We start from the raw sequence: 18,947 nt of genomic DNA, 5'->3' as shown, positions 1-18,947 counted from the left end.
GAACGCATGGGTATAAGAAGCTGCTGAAATGTGTGTATGTGTGTGTGTGTGTGTATAAGCGTGAAACGGGGTCTCTCACCTGCCTATGCAGGGCCCGTGGTGAGGGGCTGGGTGTTGGCGGGGCGATGCGAGGAAGAGACAGGGATGGAGGTGACCGAGGGTGAACGGGGGAAATGTCCGGAACCTGGAGCAGAGAGTGGCTCTCACAGGGCTGGGAGTGGACCGACATCACTGAGACTGCAGGGAGACATGTGCAAAGCATATATGTCATCAAGTCAAACGTGATAGAACACGGCAGACACACAAAAATGACAGAAACACATGCACTTCTGGAGAAAACACGTGCACAGCTGGGCATAAAGAAACACATGTTATTTTCTGTTCTTTTTAAAGCATTATATTTCAAGAGTCATGGCCAAAGTATGACATCGCTAACACTTTATTATGATAGAACATTTGGATCTTACAAACAGCCATTCAAATAAAAGTTTAAGTGGAAGATGTGGTCATAAATAACAGCTTCAGATATGAAGCCTGGAGAAGTTTTCTGGGCTGAAAATTTGCTTTTTAAAATGTGCTATCAAAATAAAGTGTTTCCTGGATGAAGAAAAAAATCATTAGCGCATACAGTAGGTTGTTACACTGTATGCTGAGCAGCAGCACCGAGCTGACTTTTCAGCGAAACAGTCGCAGAAGGCCAGCTTGCTGCATGTAAAATTCCACATTAGATCCTGGTTACAGTAACAGTTTCACTTGTCTCTACTGCGCCATGCCAAGGGAAATTAGGGTCCTGACAGAATATAGCGCTCTAATGTGTCAGGTGTCAAGTGCACAAGAGAGCACATCCATCAGATGTTCAATCTGTGTGGTGAAACTGTGTAGCCAGGCTCTCAGGTGATCTGCACACACAGGTTCAGTGAACTAGGAGAATTTCTGGAACCTGCAGCAGAGAGCATTAAGGCTCACCGAACCGGGGTGTGCAGATATAATAGAAATAAAACAATAAAATGTTAGTCAGAGCGTAAACGAGTTCATTTCAAGTAGATATTTTCAGTTCAAGCTGTAAAGTCACAAAATATTATTCTTAAAACACCACATCTTTGACAAAAGCTGGGATGCTGTGCAAAAGGTGAATAAGTACTTACTCCATTCTTGACTTCTTGCATATTTGTAACACTTATTAGATCAAACAGATTTTCATATTACACAAAGATAACTAGAGTAATAACAAAAGGCAGTTTTTAAATGATTTATTTTTTATTTATTAAGGGATCGATTTGGCTCTGTGTGAAAAAGTAATTACACCTGAAACTTAATAACTGGTTTTGCCACCCTTGGAAGTGACAGTTCTTCCAAGTTTCCACCATTTGTGGATTATGGATCTAAGCTAGCCTTAGAAATGTCTTTGTAGCTCTTTCCAGACTGACAGATGCCAATGACTGTTTCTCAGCTGGTTCTTTAGATCTTGAAATGATGTGTTGCTTTTTGAGATATTTTCACCTCCTTGAGTTTGTCCAACAGGATCTATTCAAGTGATTTTTTGATTCAGCAGGTCTGACAGTATTCGGGCCTAAGTGTGGCTACTAAAATTGAATCCAGCTTTCCAAAAAAAATGCAGTTAATCTGTCAATTCATGATTTAACAGAGGGGCAGTTACTTTGGCTCACAGGGCCGGGTAGGTTTAGATAGAGTTCTTTCATTTAATACACAAAATATTCATTTAAAAACGGCATTTTGTTTTCCTCAGGTTATCTTTGTCTATCTCTGTCTGTCTGAAACATTTAAGTGTGAAAATATGCAACAACAAAAAAACAGAAGAAGACGAAATCAGGAAGCCGGAGTACACAGAGAGAACCCAAAAAGACAACTAAATGTCTCTGTTTTCATCATCTGTGTGCTTTTGATTGCATATGAGGTTTATGAAAATCAAATCAAATCACTGACACAGCATCCCAGCATTTTTTTGTTTTTAACTAGACAATAACCAAAAGACAAAAGAGAAGTGATGACTGCACATTTTTAAACATATGCACTTTTCTGACTTTGCAACTTGACTGTGAAGACAACGACCACTATAGTTTAGTATTCGGCCATTTCACAGCTGAGCAGATGAGCCTGTGTGAAAGTTGCAGGTATTCACGTGTATCGACTCATCCACTACAGTAAGTACCTTAGGACAGAGCTGGGCCTGTCCACAGCCTGGACACAACATGCCATTAGATTCTGACTGCAAATGAAACAGTTCTTGTTAGTGCTTAGAGATGTGTTCTGAGCATTGTTTCTTTATGTTCTGACTTCTTTTTTAAACACACAGAAGGTGAAACTACAGGAAAAAAAGATAACATTATGTAGGATAGGTATAAGGTTGACTCTATGTGAGATAAACATTACTCAGTCTTTTATTTTAACTAGTTTGAATTGGACCTTGTGAAGTTTAGTTAACAAATTTAGTAACTGTGTCTCTGTCTGTTTACCACACAGATTAAATAAAATGCCAAAACTTCACAATAATAAAGCGATGCTACTCTCACAATCAATATTTTAGTATTTAACATCTAGTTTACCTGAATGCTGGTGTTGGGGACTCAGGTCTACCTCGTCTAAAGGGTAGGGGGCGCTGGCGGGTCGCACCGGTCTAAACATATAACTGTCATTTGGCAGAGAATGCATCCTGGATACAGAGATCTTGGATGACAGCAGGTTCTGGTTGTTGTACTGCACCTCTTCCTCCTGCAGGGGGAGACAGAGACCACTCAGTGCTAAAACCAACAGCTGCAGTTTTTACAAAGAAAGAATAGAGCGCTGCGTGATTCTGATGACTGACGTCTGTGTTGCAGGTTGAGACAGGTAAAAATATGAATGCCATGTCTGTGGCATCTTTCTGGTGCAAGATAGTGTACGGACAACCACTGAAAATAACACACACACACGCACAAATTCAAAGAACTGTCTCTTAAAGTTATCTTAAAGGTAAAGGTTAAAGGAGAGCATCGTTTGTCATCTTTTCATCAGGCTCTGAGAAACATGGGCTGAATTACATGCCAGCTCTATGCACAACCCAAAACATGTATTTAAATGTTTCCGTATTTGTTAAAAGACTGTAACCCAGCAGTAAGATGTAATAACAAAGTATATGTTTATACCTTGTTTTATTCGTAATATTGCATTTCCACCGATCAGGCATAACATTAGTACCACCTCTCTATTATTGTGTAGTTTCCCCTGTTGCTGCCAAAACAGCCCTGACCCATCGAGGCATAGACTCCACTAGACTCCTGAAAGTGTGCTGAGGTGTTTGTAATCAAGATGTTAGCAGCAGATCATTGAAGTCCTCTAAGTTGTGAGGTGGGGCCTCCAGCAATCAGACTTGTTTGTCCATCGCATTCCACAGATGCTTGATTGGAGTGGGATCTGGGGAATTTGAAAGCCAAGTCCACACCTCAAACTTATTTTTGTGCACTTCAAACCATTCCTGAACCATTGTTGCTTTTTGACAGGCCCAATTATCCTGCCAAAAGAGGCCACAGCCATCAGGAAGTACTGTTTCTGTGAAACGCTGTACATGGTCTGCAATAGTGCTTAGGTACATATCAAAGTAACACCCACATGAATGGAAGGACCTGAGGTTTCCCAAAACATCACACTGCCTCCGCTAGTTTGCCTTCTTCCCATAGTACATCTGGTGCCAGGTGTTCCCCAGGTAAGTGACACACCTTGGGAGGCGGCAGAAAGGTCAGCAGTAGTTTTATTTGATGCAACAGTAGCTCGTCTGTTGGATCAGATTGCACGTGGGGAGTGAAGGCCTACCCGTGTGATCTGTTCACTGTTCCTTCCTTGGACCACTTTTGAGAACACCCCACAAGAGCTGCAACTTTGGAGACCCAGTTGTCTACACATCATAGCTTGGGCTTTCTTAAATTCACTGCTGCAATTGCTAATAAGCACAGTTTTGTCTTCCTACCTCTTCAGGTGAATTTGAGCATGGCCCCACATAGGTCCCTCCGACTGAGCTGTTGTTGGAATTTGTGCTTAGTCTGCGATCCCTCTCCCTATCCATTTCCAAGGCGATCTCTGCATCAATCTCCGCATCCTCTTTAGCATCCTGCAAATATATATCTACTTAATATCTGTGCATTTAAAAAGCCAAAAACCAAAGAGATAGTACTCAAGTTACTGCACCTTGTTGCTTTCCTCTAGATGTTTCATCAGAACAGCCACCACCACATTGACCAGAACAAACTGGGCCATGAGCACAAAGGTGACAAAGTAAATTGGAGAAACCCAGGGCAGATATGGTAAACAGTGTTCGTCAGACTGGTGACACTCTCTCAATGTGTCCTGAAAAGAAAAAGAAGAGAAAATGAAGAAGCAGAGAGTTTTACCTCGACACCGAATCACAGTCACCACTTGAAAAAGCTGGGCATCCACAGCTGCAAAGACTTTTGTAAGCATCACAGTTTTACACATTTACTCATTTGTAACTTCAGGAAACAAAGAAACACAAATTTAAGCACACACATAGACATGATGTAAGTAGTTCATAATCAGTAAAAAAAGAAATAAAAACATTGCACATTGTTAAACAACCCCCACTCTCCATCACTCCTAAAAGGTATATGCATGAAATCACGTCCTGTTTTTATATTGAATTAGCTCAAAAAAATCGCCAAACTGACAGACGCGTACATTTCTTACACACAACATAAAACAGACTGTCTGTACAAAGACAGAAATCTACTTTAAAGTGCCTTTTTTAAAGCAGTGGTTAAAAAGAGAAACTGTGTGGCATCGCCCTCTGCTGGAATTCAAGAGGCATTGCTTATGTTGTGGGCCACTTACGAGCCTGAGTGGAGAAGTTTACTTACACATTTAATCCTTCACATAATATCTTAATATTAGAAAAAAGGTGTGTGACTTCAACAAACATGTCATTTTTTTAAGCATCAGGCCTTGTGTTTGACACCTTTTCCCTAACATGATCTTGTTAAAGAGATTCTACACTATACCTAAAAATTATAATTCATTTAAAAAAAAGAAAAACACATGACATTGTCACATCATTTGTAAACGATCACATTTTTGTGTCGTTCAGAATTTCATTTTTTAATAAAGTAAAACTCAAAATGTGAAAGTTTTGACATTGGTCTCCTCTAAGCTACTTTATCATTTCATAATTGCTTTTCGAGGTCGTCGCTCTCTGCGGTTATGAGATAATCTAGTCATCATTTATTAGAGCTCATGTTGTGCATACAAGTGCGTTTGTGTGTGTGTCTGTTCATACTTTCATAATCCCATTCCAGTTGTCTCCAGTGGACACTCGAAACAGTGTGAGGAAGGCCATCCCAAAATTTCTAAAGGTTGCGTGACGACCCAGACCTTCACATGGGTTGTCGTCGCTGCACTCTAATCAAAGCAAACAGAAGACGTTAATTAAGCTGCGCTATAAACATGGTGATGAAAAGAAGACGAGAAATACAACGTGCCGCACTTCCATACAAAATACAACTTCTTCAATCATATAAATGCAGAGTAAACTAGTTCCAAGTGGCGTCTCCCTATGGACGTGGCACAGGACAGCGAATGAGAAAAGTCTTCCAGGGGACAGTCTTTGGGTCAATTTAACAGAAAGCTCTCGAGGCCCTGTTTACAGAAAGAGAATAGCCACCAGAAGATATCCTCCCTTGCCTCAAACCTGAGGTCACATTAACAGCATGCTTGAGAAGAATAACACATCCCTTGGAGTATTATGTACCATGTTTATTATTCTAAGCATCAGTCACCAGGAGACAAATAAGAGGATTAAACAATGTGAGAGTGTAGCACAGAGGAAATGGATAGGGAAGGTTTGCGTAACTTGTAATGAAATCAAGCTATACTGATGCAAGACTGAAACGCTCGCTGTGGCTCTAACAAATGGGAGACGACTGAGTCAGAGGCTGCTGAGAATTCAGAAAAAGCAGCTTCAGTTCAAATATATTCAGTCAAACGTTAAACATCTGACTTTTTCATTTTTTTGGACTGCAGGTATTTCACGTGTACGCCTTTAATATGTCTACATCATTAGCAAAAACATATTTTTAGACGTAAAAAAACTTATTTCACAAGATCAGATTGTAAGAAAACTCATTTAAAAGATATATATATATATGTAGAGAGAGAGTTTCATCTAACAGTGGTGACTTAGACCTAATTAGACCTAATGAGGAAAACTAATGAGATCTACTAAGTCACTCAAGTCAATGTTTCCTTGCTTTCACACCTTACTAAATATTCTTTCCTCCCAGTCGGAGCTCGCTCCTGTATAGACCATTTACTGTTCTACCCCCTTTGTTTTACCTTTCTCAGGTAATCTTCCTTTAACTCCTGCCCACTGGAAATCGGGATTCATCTGGGTGTAGACTACCAGATAAATTATTAAATCTAGATTCAGATCCACACTGGAATATGTTAATTACAAGCTATGCTGAAAACACCTGACCCTGAAATGACATGAAGCCAGAACTGTATTAACATTTAAACACTCATTCAGCCCCCTGTGCCCTCATCCTATCTACACAGCCTTGGGCAGATACCTTGGACAGAGTCTGCCAACGTACGCTTATCTAAGATCTGTCAGTTAGTCGTATAATTGTTGGTCAGTTTAAATTCCTCTTCCATGGTGAAAATGTATAAAACACCATGTTATAATAAAACTAAAGACTTGTCGACGGCCTATGTAACAAGGGTTGTGTGAGACGCAAGTAAGTTCGAAGATGAGGTTTAGCTTTTTCTTACTGGCGTGAATGCAGGGAACGTTCCTGTTCTCCACCGCTCTGTGCCACGATGTTTCCTTCAAAACTTCCAAAGTTAAAACATATTTCACCCTTACAGGCATGGATCAGCATTTAGCTTGGCACTTCCAAACATTCATAAAAATCTCTGCAAAAGCTGAAGATGGGTCATGTTGCATAAATCGGCAAAACAGACATCATCTTCTATTCCCAGCGTGTAGCAGAGGATCATAACATTTCACCGAAAGCAACCTCTTTATCAGAAAGTTGTTTTTCATTTCATCTTCCCAGAAGTCCTTTTTTTCTTTTTTCTAACACTTTTCCCACACAAACTCAGGCAAAATGAGTTTGACAGAGTGAATCCATTGAAGAAGCAATAATGTAAATAAATGGGATCATGCAAATGTGATCTTTCCTTGGTCAAAACAGGAAGGGAGGATACAAAAAAAAGGGGGGAAATTTGCCGCAAATCGTGACTGTAATAGTGATGCTTGGATTCAAAAACCTTTTCTGGCAAAGTGTGTGGAGCAGTGTGTGTGTGTGTCTTTGTTTTGTTTTTTTCTTGCTGGTGACTGACCCAGTTTGCCAAAGAGCTCCACTCCCAGAGCAGCATAGATGAAGAAGAGCAGCATGAAGAGAAGACCAAGATTTCCCACCTGGAAGGAAAAAGAAAAAAACAAACCCCAAAATATGTTAGATATCTTCTGCAAAAAAACAACAGTACCATTTAAAACATTAAAGATCCAGGGACAAGAAGGCACTGTCTCCGGAGTATATAATCGAGAGGGAGTATATAACTGACTCCATTTGTTTGTCTGTCTGTTTGTTAGCAGTGTAGCATCCACAGTTTCCAAGATCTCATTTTCATATTTTGTGTGATGGTACAAGTTGGTTTCATTTAGGTGAAAATCACATCAAGATCACATCAAATGGGTAAAACAATAAAAACAAGCCTTGCTTGGCACGAGCACCTCAGTTTTCCAGGGATCTGACCTTGACCTTTATTGTTTGTGCCAAAGGTAAAAGTTGACCTTGAAAAAACATTTAAAGAAACCATATCAAGTAATATATCATGTGAATGGGCATGGGGAGAGCTGTACATTAACACAATGCCCATGACATCACAATGACACCAGAAAGTTTCCCAAAATTACACAGTGCATGAAAATATCTTAAAGTCACAACTTCTTTCAGCTTATAGAAGCCAAATCAGCCAGCTCTGTCCCAGTTATATTGGTAAAGACAATAAAAAACACTATAAATGTGTTAAAGGTCAGACATCAGCATATTGTTATAAAAACATCCTGATGTCAGCATGTTGTAATAAAAACAATTCATAAAACATCACCGTTTTAGTACAGCCCTTTCTTTTTGAGAGGAGATGTGCTTTCTGAGTGCTCTTGTCTTATTGCATATATTTGATACCACATATGCTTATTTATGCATTAGCATAAAATACTTCTTTTTCCCTTTTCTACCCATTGCATGGAGAAATCCCTTGCGCGCTTAAAAATCAAAAAATTCAAAAATAACTTGGACAGTGTGCACCTCCTATGACTACATGTGCATCGTGCCATCATTTACCAGCATGTCTCATCTCCTTTTCCATTTTCTAAAAATCTTTCCTCGTGCACTCTGTGCCTGGGATGGTTATATCCGAATACTTGACATTTAGAAAATAGCAGAACAACGTCTGTCACTGCACACACATCATAATCTTTGGCGCAGCTGCGCTTTGCCTCTAAGATTTGAGCCACGCAATAACAGAGAGATACATCCGCGACATCTGCTGACACGCCTAAAAAAAAAATGGTGGGTGCATTGACAAAATAGCAAAAGCACAAAAAGGAGCACAAGGGAGGAACAGTCTGACTCAAAAAAAAAAAAAAAAAAAAAAAGAAATCACAAGATCGGTGGCAAAAATGTGCACGGGTATCCATTTGACTAATGAACTCACTGACTCTGTGATAAAATTCCTCTTGTGTGCAGTGTGCGTGCCATTTATTATAAGGCACATTTACTAAGAAAACCAAATGTGATGTGCAATAAGCCGGCGAAAATCTGAAGAAACAAACACACTTGAGGGTTAGGATATGAATTTTGTAATGTGGAAGGATACGCCTGGAATTAAATATTTATTAAAAAGCATAAATCTTTCAGGGCTGTCTATTCTGAACAAAATTCATATCCTGACCCTGTTTTCATAAATAAGAAAAAAAAAGCAAAACCACTCTTTTGTGGTTGAGACATTACAGAGTCCATGTTTACCTGCGGCAGTGCTTGCATGACAGTATCCAACAGAGCTCTCATCCCTGTGGCCATCTTTAGAAGCTTCAGCACTGCAGAGAGACATTGAAACAGCCGTTTTACTGTGATAATTGTGAAAAAGGGTTAGTAGGAAACTGTTTTATCTACATCTGAGATCCTCTTTTTGATGCCAGATCTATTAGAATATTTAGGATAACTTAACAGAGTGAAATGATGTAAGTGTGTACAACATAAGCAAGGATAGATTGGTAAGCGTATGTGTACCTCGTGCTATCCTGAGCACTCTCATGATCCTGATGATGGTTGGATTTATTGGTAATGTGCCTTTCATTTTCAGCTCCTCCAGGACGATGCCCATGATGGACAATGCCACTATAGCTAAATCCAGCTGATTCCACCTGAGAATATTTTTTAGTCGGGTAGAAAAGAAAAGGGCAAAAAAATTAATCAATAAAAAATAAGACACAAGATACAGTGCTTCTCTTTCATCGCTCATGCAGCATATTCAACTAGTACCAGCGGGTGATTGTACCCTGACCACCCAGTGCTCTCAATACAATTGTGGGAAAATAAGGAAGGCAGGAATTCACACATTAAGTAGGGAATAATTTTTGTAACCATTTTATGCGAGATAGTTACATTGACTTTAGTGGGAAACAATGTTATAGAGATTCTCATTGCTTTACCTGTCTCTGATGAACCTGTGTATGCCAAATGCCACAAGTTTGAGGAGGGCCTCAACGACGAAGATGCAGGTAAACACGTAGTTACAGTACTTCAGAACCTCTCCTAAATACTGAGTGCACAGATTGAATGTAAGGAGAAGAGTACAGATTAATTTGAGACATCTTTCACAACATTTTCCATTTGAGCAAGTTTGTAAGGGCACGCATTACCACTGGTTGTTTATAGTGCTCTATGCTCATGGTGAAGACATTGACGCAGATGATAAAAGTGATGAAGAGGTCCAGGTGGTGGCTGGTACACAGCGAGTGGATGGACAGACGCAGGGGAGAGTAGTCGTCATAGTAGCGCCCGAGCTTGGCCTCTGGATCACAAAAATTCAGGAACAAACAAATATATGAAAGACAGAGTAAGAAACACGCAGAGAGACTCACTTTGGTGAGTAACTGTTGTCTGAATATAAAGTGTTGTATGTGTAGCAGTGTGCACCGGAAGGCAAAGGGGCAAAGAGAAGGCAACCACCACTGCTGTTCCATTTCATACTTTATTCACCAAAATATGCTTGTGCCTTAATAAGATTCTGCTATTTTGGTACGCATGTCACACCAGAGAGGCCCTTGAGCAGACCAGGCGACCCACTGATCCTCTAATTGTAAACTTACTCACAGCGGTGGTGCTCCCCTTGTCCCTGTTCCTTAAACAGCATGTGCATGCTACTGCTTGTGTGGCTTGTTTAAATAAGTGAGGACATGAGAGTAACACGAAGTCTAAGATATTTATGGCATGTATTCATTTTTTAAAGGGATCACATATTTAGTATTATTACTCAAAATACTTTTGTACGTAAATTTGCACACGTACAGTTCTACTTAAAAATTTACATCCACACGAACATCATGGGGATTTATGGATTTTCGTGAAACCTGAACTGTCCTTTTCCAGGGTGGAATAACTGTACCGCATACATCTTTAAAAAAAACCCTAAAATTAGACACACATCACTGAATTTATTTTTGATTTTCTATAATCCACAAAAGTTTACATAAAAGCTCAAATATACACATTCACTCACTTAAATCTTTTAATAAAGGTGCTGAAGGCTCTACAAACACCAAGGCCTTTCAGCTTCTTGTTAGTGATCATGATTGACTACAACTGTTAGTTCTCTTTGTTTGACAGAACTGATTGGATTGACCAATACTCGAAACAATTTGAAAGTCCACAGAACTCAGAGAAGATCTAAGAAATAGAATTCTAGATGTACACAAGTTGTGGCTTTCTTTTTCCTAAATAACCATAGATTTCTGCAGAGAACTATCCCTTTAAACAACTGCACTTAAGTACAAGTTACTTGAATATGTCACCAATTTGCCAAGATCCGGAAGAAGATCCAAATTCTGACCCTCAGATGAGAGGAAATCGGTTAAGATGTTGAGGAATAACCCAGGGAACCACTAAGACTGAAGCCTGCAGTGAACTGGAAACTGCTGGAACACCAGCATCAGTGTCCACAGTGAAATTCATTTTACATCACAATGGACTGACAGGGTTTAGACCAAGTGAAAAGTTTTATGGTCAGGAGACATAAATTGAGCTATTTGGCCAAAATGACAGGAAGTGTGTTAGGAGGAGTAAAGATGAGGCTTTCAAACCTAAGAACACTGTACCAGCTGTCAAGCATGGCGGAGGTATCATCATGCTTTGAAGATGGAAGAAATTACAGACTATCTCTAAATTCTTCAAATTCACCTCAAATCAACAGCTAGATGGTTGAAACTTGGATATAATTGGGTGTTCCAAAAGGACAATGATCTCAAACATCCATCAAAGCTAGTATTGAAATGGATAACACAAGCTAACATTAGGCTATTGGGATGGTTTTCCCAAAGCCCCGCCCTTAACCCTATTGTACATGTGTTAAAAGTTGAGTCCGCGCCATGACACCAATCAATAAAAATAAACTCTACCAACTCTGCCAAGACAAGTTGTTAAATATCCTGCCAGCATTATGCCAGAAGGTTGTTGACGGTGACCAAAAGCATCTGGTCGAAGCACAAATTGCTTAGAGACACCAAATATTAGTGGGGATGTATGAATATATTTGTGCACCTAATTCTTGTTTGTTTAAGTGGTCAAAGATGTGTGCTGTACAATGATTCGACCCTGGAAAAAGAACAGTTCAAAGAAATCATTGAACGCCCAAAATTACCATGAAATTCATGCCTACGATAAGTGGATGTAAACCTCTGACCTCAATTGTGCATACGTAATGATAAGCAAGTGCCGTGCATGTTGCACTCTTAAGAATCAAAAGTTAGAGTGACATTAGAGGAGGAGGAAACATAAGCCAATTTTTAGCCAGATTAAGGAAGTCCAGTGGCACTGAAAATACCATTACCAATGCTAACTAGCTGTTTCAAATGTTTTATGGTTATGCATGTTAATGCCATGTTTACATATTTAATATTAGGTTAATAGTCAGAATGTTGACGCTAATTAAACTTTCTCATTTCTGTAAGTGTGAAACTTGCTGCTGTTTGAGATAGCACTACCCAGTCAAGGATCACAGATGCTTACATAGGTTAGGACTACATTGTGTATGAACAGAAGAAGCCAATCCAAATTGATATCTTGGTGGATGGCATTTTTTGCTTTTGTGTGCATTTATACATTTTTGTTACGGTGCCAACATACAACAAGTGTTTTACAAATGAGACCCTGGCTATTTATATGTGCTTGTTATCAAACTAGACTGCATACTCACATGTCCACTGTAATTATCGAACGTGTATGTGAATGTCTTTGACATACTCTCACGTATACCATGCCCTGCCCTATGCATCGACTGCATGCTTTCATGCCATTCTTTTTAAAACTAGGATTTAGAGGGGCTGTGCAGGGTATGTTCAACAACACCATCCTTTAACAAATGAGATCGTTCAGCTTGTACTGCTTTAGCGATAATCTAAACGCTTTAAATTGAGCTCAATAATTTCAAATTAATCAGTTAATATTGCTGTCAAATTCCTTAAGATTTTAGTTTGAGAATTAGGGGGTGCTGTTGAACAAACACTGGAGCCACTTTTCTCTAAAATACTTGCAGGAAAAAAAATCTCAGTAGTCTAAAACTACATTCGTTTTTTGATTGATCAGTGAGTTTTGATTGATCATATGCCCAAATCCCTATGAACAGGCTCATTCCTCTGAGACATTCAAGTAGCTTATATTACATTTATCAAGAGCAGTTTTAGACCAGTGAGACATGGTGCCATTAGAACATGAAATAGCTGTGTTCTGCTCACACCATATACTGCCTTAAAATGTAACTCTGCGATTACGTAAATGAATATAAGACAAAATACTTCTACAAATTTCTCTCATTCACAATCAAGTCCCTAAATGAAATACTCTTCTGTATTGTGACTGTACAGTACTTTGAATCATGATTGCAGTGGGTGGTGTGTTTCTGATGTTTCTACCAGCATGTCCTTGCATTAGCTATAAGGTGCAACAAACAACAATTTTTATCTACGTAACTTAACATATGCTAACAGCGCAGCTACCCAAGGTGTTTACAGGTATAGCAGCCAAAGTGTCTGCTATGTTTCTGAGTCTGCCAGTCAAAGCGTGTTTACAGGAAATATCCTTCTTCTTCTATCCATGACAAGAACCATTTCATGGTCAGTGTTGCACATGCATTCGCAAGGAGGGAGGGGTTTACTGGCATTTCACCAATTCAAATTTTGCTAGCAAAATTTCGAAAGACATCTGGAGAAATGCAGCCGTTAATTACTTTCACATGCAGCAAGTGTTATAAAGGTGCTTTTTAAAAGTAATGAAACCAAAAACAAAAGTTAGCTTATTACAGGTTTTGTTGTATTTAAATTTGGTATCTGAGACGTATTTAAAATAGATTAAGTACTGTTAATACTTTTACACTAAACTGGTGGCAGTTCCATTAATTAAAGGGTGAGCATACAAAGTTTTAGGTTAAAACAACTGCTCAAGTTTTTCCTGCAGTGTTAGAAAAAGGGTAAGAGTAGGGCTGCAGTCATGCATTTGCATGCATCAGACTGATGTAGTCCACGCCCCCTGTCAGTGATCGATCACTGTTTGCGTGAGCTAGCCAGTCTTTTAAATTCTCCCTCTTTTAATGTTTCAGTCTGTCATATATACATGTATCCCTGTTTGTTTCTTTTTCTCATTCCCGTTCTCTTTTTTTCAGGCTCTGAAAGCAGGCAGTGCTCAGAAAAATAGACTACCGACCAGCCCCTTCATTCTCCTTACTCCTGCGCTTTTTCTCTTTCATTTTGAGCCTCTTCTCTTCCCGTAAGCGCGCCTCCTCCTCTTCCTGGTCCTGTCGGCACTTGTGGAAATTCTCCACCACAACCCCAACAAACATATTAAGGACGAAGAAGCTGACGATGAGCAGGAAGGAGATAAAGTAGAGGAGCATCCAAGGATTGTTGTTCCTTTTAGGCTGAGGAAAGCAGAAGACAGCAGAGAATATTTGCTTTTTCAGTTTTTTATGCATATTTCTTACTGAAAACAAAAAAGAACAGGACTTTTAGCTCTTCTGATCATCTTGTGCAAGTAGAAGAGATACCAGCACCCAAACTGTCAGTATCTTATCACTTACAACATTCAGAAGCAGGTCAAATCCCTAGAAAATGTTCAGGGAAAGCTCCACCTTTTAAACTGTTTTCTCTTTGTCACTTAAAGCTGTGTGCACATTTGACGCGATATGCAGTGATGTCACAACCACAGACTAGAGAACGTGACATTTGGCAACATGAAGTGGTTGGGATCTCAGATAAACTTCTAAACTTCGAAGTGAGCAACTGAAGGGACTACCAATGAGGATTTCCTGGGCGAACTGGATCATGGAACGTCCGCCTACGACTTACTGTCACCTTCAAACGATCCACGAATAAGTAATCACTTCGAGGGTGGATGTAGATTAACACTACAAAGATATTTTTTGTCTACCTGACACAAGGCAATTTTACAGCTTAGCAATTTCTCACACCATTACCTGTTGGTCCACTCCTACTGCATCCAGCCCATCATACATGATGGTAACCCAGCCATCCTTACACGACAGCACAAACAAAGACATCAGAGCCTGGATATTAAACACAAACAATACAGGAAGTCATTACACATGTGATCAGTTTGTTATGCTGACTTGTAACTCTATTTCTCCATCATTACTAGAAGCTTAAAAGCCTTAGGTGATTTTGTGCTGTTCTGCATATAATAATAACATAATATATTAATACCATGAAATATGTCATAGAAGTTGGGACATTTTTAAGTAATTATTTGCTGAAGATGCAGCAAGGTAATGGCCTGTAAATGGCCTGTATTTATATAGCGCTTTACTAGTCCCTAAGGACCCCAAAGCGCTTTACATATCCAGTCATCCACCCATTCACGCACACATTCACACACTGGTGATGGCAGCTACATTGTAGCCACAGCCACCCTGGGGCGCACTGACAGAGGCGCCCCAGGGGTGATTTATCAAAAACAATTAAAAAATTATGGAACAACTGGATACCAAAAATTAAAAGGATTGGACTGAAAATAAGGCAGTGTCCAAAGAAAAACTCTGAAAGCTCTGCAGAAAGCCTGGAGAACTGTTTCTCAAAACCTCATTAAAAACTCATCCTTGCTCCTTGGAAACAAAATATTAAAAAATGAGGGATAGCTCAAGACTTTTGTACAGTACTGTAAAGTTAGTTAAAACAGCTCACAGTGAGATTGTGCAGTGCTGATTCCACACTCATGCCCCATCTTTTTTGCCAAATCTCACCCTCAATCTATTGTTTGTTACCTGAATCAGGTTGTCAAAGTTGTACTTTTTTCGTATCCAGCGGTAGTTAGCCTGCAGACAGTCTGATTTGTTGGTGATGTTTCTTGTGTCCAGACCTTCACAGTGGTAGAACTTCCCTTTGAACAGCTAGAGTGAAACAGAAAAACATAGAGAGAGTTATCTGCGGGGCTATTTTGGTAGCCATTTACATGTTATGTACCAGAGTTTGTAGCTTATAAAGCCAGAAATAAAGAAATAAAGGGAAGTTTTGTAGAACATATTATTATCATACGTTTCCCTCAGTCCTTGGGTAATACCAGGTCATCTTGTTTCTTTTCACACTTCACCTAACTGTCATTCTTTCAAAAATGCTCAAACAAAAAGCTAATTGTTGATTGGATACTGAGTGACATTTAAGCAACAAAAGGTGTAAGGCATCTCTGTGTTGTGGAACAGTGATTACCTGGACCCCCAAGATTCCAAAGATAATGAAGAAGGCGCAGCATATCAAAACAATGTTCCCAATAGGTCTAAGAGAGGTGATGAGAGTCTCCACAACAAGCTTTAATCCTGGGGCTCGACTGATCACCCTGGAACACACAAACCAAAACATGTTTAACACAAGTACCAATAAATGCAGCACATTAAAAAACTAGAACCCAAACAAGGTAGAGCAACAAAAAAGTATCCAGCACATGTGCATCAATATATAAAAGCTACTTTCAAATTTCCCCTTATTCCTAAGGGATCCCTTCCATCACCACACTGACAAAAGTATTCATTCACCCATCCAAATCATCGAATTCAGGTGTTTCAATCACTTCTATGGCCACAGGTGTATTTAATCAAGCACACAAGCACGCAGACTGCTTCTACAAACATTTGTTAAAGAATGGGTCGCTCTCAGGAGCTCAATGAGTCCCGGCGTGATACCGTGATAGGATGTCACCTCTGTGGAACAAATCCCGTCGCGAAATTTCCTCACTACGAAATATTCCACAGTCAGGTGTTAGTGGGATTTACAGGGAACGACATCAACTCAGCTGCAGAGCGGTAGTAGTAGGCTCACAGAGCAGGGTTAGCAAATACTGAGTCGCATCGTGCACTGAGATTCCCAACTTTCCCAACTTCATGTGGTTTCAGATTAGCTCAACAGTGTGAAGAGAGCTTTATCCATGGATTTCCATGGCGAGCAGCTGTAACCAAGCCATACATCACCGAGTGCAATGTAAAGCATCGGATGCAGTGTTTGTAAAGCATAGGACCATAGGACTCTAGAGCACTAGAGATGGGTTCTCTAGAGTGACGAATGTATGGGTTTGGCGTTTGCTCAGGGAACGGTACTTGTCTGACTGCACTGTGCCAAGTGTGCGGTTGTATTTCAGGAGTTTGACTCTGCCTCTTAGTTCCAGTGAAAGGAACTCTTAATGTTTCAGCTTACCAAGACATTTTGGCCAATTCCATGCTCCCAGCTTTGTGGGAACAATTTGGGATTGGCCCCTTCCTGTTCCAATATAACTGCAAACCAGTGCACAAAAATACACTTCTGTAAGAATGGTCAAAAATTCCCACAAACATTCCTAAACCCTGTGGAAAGTCTTCCCAGAACAAAGAGTGGGCTGACATCATATTAAAGCCTATGGATTAATAATATGATGTCAGTGAAGTGTATATGTGTGAAGGCAGACGAGCAAATACTTTTGACGATATAAAGTAGCACTGCAAATTTGCACATGATTCAGCAGATATTTACTCTAGATTCCTTGTGTGTCTTCCTGGGATCAACATATGGATCTTTTGTACTTTAGGCAAATATGCAAACCACTACACTATAACCCTCCAAAAGGTGAGAAGACAGTATCCACATACAAAAGAAAATCCAACATGTACCTCAGTGGGCGAAGTGTTCGTAGCAGGCGAAGTACTCTCAGAATTCCCAGGATCTTGTTTTCACCATGATAGGCCAGATAAACCAAAATGTCGATCAGAGACACAAACACCAATACACCATCCAGAATGTTCCAACTGGACTGGAGGTAGCTCTGCTTCCCAAAGCAGAAACCAAGAGCTACAACCTGGGAATTATTAAAATACAAATTAAGCTGTACACAAGGCAGTAATCACAATAATCTAGATCCAGTAGAAAATAGAAAAAGGTTCATCTACAGAAGAAAGAAAAGGAAATGATTCTTACCTTAATGGCCATCTCTGCTAGGAAGATCACAGTGAAAATATAGTTGGACACACTCAGGAAATGTCGCTCCTAAAGAAGAGAGTGATATTATATTTCAGCCCACATACCATGTAGCACACGCCACATCACACTACAGAGTACAGAGTATCTAGCATCAGTCTAAAATGTGTCTTTTTAAAGGTTTTAAACTCTGGAGTTTTATTCTTTCAGCTCTTGTACACTTTAATAAAATGATTTTTATCATGGCCCTGGGTCTTCAACCCAACTATTGATATGCTAATGTTCGGTTTTGTTATGTTTGTAGTTCATAGTTCTTGTTTGATTTTGTTCCCTTCTGTGTCCAGTCGGTATTAGTCTCTTGGTGGGTCCTCCCCTGCGTCCCCTGTGTGTGGTCACGTCTGGTTATAAAGCTCAAGTCTCTGTCCCTCGCTCCCTGTTTTTTGTCAGTCTCGCCTCAGTGTTTGTGTTCCCTGTCTTCCTGTGTCTGGTCCGTCTTTTTCCTGTTTTATTCTCATGGTCATCTGTCCTGTATGTGTAATGTAATGTGGCTCCCCTGCCTCTTCAGTCAGACTATGTTCAGCTGTGTTCCCCAGGTGTTTCCTGCCCTGACACCCTCTTGAAATATTGTCTGTATCTCCTTCTGTCTGTTGCCATCCCTCGATGCTGTGTGCTGTCTGTTTATTTTAGTTTCTAGCTCCTTCCCAGTTTAGCTAATGTTTTTTTGTGAATCTGGCAATAAAGCTGTTTTTGAGTTCACGTTCTGCCTGAGAGCCCTGCATTCGGGTCTTATCCTTCCTTGCCTCACACAGCGGTTAGTGACAATTTTTTTCTAAGCTTTCTGCAAATAATCATCAATCAAGCACCAAAAAGCACATAATATGATATATTGTGAATAAATGTTTTGTAATTCTTTGCTTTTACTAATTTACTTTGGAAAATAGAAAATGAAGGCAAAGCTGACAAAGTTGAAAACAAATACATTATTGTAGCACCTTGATTCTTTTCTTTTTCAGCCTTTCTGTTGTAGATTTTTTTCCATTAAGCAATTTGGACTATGCTTTAGCTGCAGGATAGATGATTCTAGAATACTTTGGTATACAGAGTTCATCTTTGACTCAATGGCTTCAAGGTGGCCAGGTCTCGTGGCAGCAAAAGAAGCACAAGTCACCACCCCAACACCGTGCTTGACAGTCGCTATGGAGTGTTTTTGCTG

At 39.8% G+C, this 18,947-nt stretch overlaps 1 protein-coding gene across 1 annotated transcript in view; it reads right to left on the bottom strand.

Annotated features, from left to right (window-relative positions):
* cacna1ha (calcium channel, voltage-dependent, T type, alpha 1H subunit a) overlaps nucleotides 1–18,947 on the bottom strand; it is a 133,566-nt gene that overhangs the window by 4,253 nt on the left and 110,366 nt on the right. The window contains exons 22-37 of the mRNA XM_080905377.1: nucleotides 17,735–17,803; nucleotides 17,431–17,615; nucleotides 16,004–16,130; nucleotides 15,562–15,687; nucleotides 14,758–14,847; nucleotides 14,010–14,202; nucleotides 9,935–10,086; nucleotides 9,725–9,834; nucleotides 9,303–9,436; nucleotides 9,039–9,109; nucleotides 7,348–7,426; nucleotides 5,282–5,403; nucleotides 4,180–4,338; nucleotides 3,962–4,102; nucleotides 2,565–2,730; nucleotides 80–237 (exon numbers count right to left, since the gene is read on the bottom strand). Coding sequence (XP_080761503.1) covers nucleotides 80–237; nucleotides 2,565–2,730; nucleotides 3,962–4,102; nucleotides 4,180–4,338; nucleotides 5,282–5,403; nucleotides 7,348–7,426; nucleotides 9,039–9,109; nucleotides 9,303–9,436; nucleotides 9,725–9,834; nucleotides 9,935–10,086; nucleotides 14,010–14,202; nucleotides 14,758–14,847; nucleotides 15,562–15,687; nucleotides 16,004–16,130; nucleotides 17,431–17,615; nucleotides 17,735–17,803 — 2,082 coding nt within the window. The remainder of the gene's footprint in view (nucleotides 1–79; nucleotides 238–2,564; nucleotides 2,731–3,961; nucleotides 4,103–4,179; nucleotides 4,339–5,281; nucleotides 5,404–7,347; nucleotides 7,427–9,038; nucleotides 9,110–9,302; nucleotides 9,437–9,724; nucleotides 9,835–9,934; nucleotides 10,087–14,009; nucleotides 14,203–14,757; nucleotides 14,848–15,561; nucleotides 15,688–16,003; nucleotides 16,131–17,430; nucleotides 17,616–17,734; nucleotides 17,804–18,947) is intronic.

This window comes from Rhamphochromis sp. 'chilingali' (assembly GCF_963969265.1).
Source record: "Rhamphochromis sp. 'chilingali' genome assembly, chromosome: 15".
Classification (NCBI taxonomy): domain Eukaryota; kingdom Metazoa; phylum Chordata; class Actinopteri; order Cichliformes; family Cichlidae; genus Rhamphochromis; species Rhamphochromis sp. 'chilingali'.
This window is presented reverse-complemented; position numbering and strand designations above follow the sequence as displayed.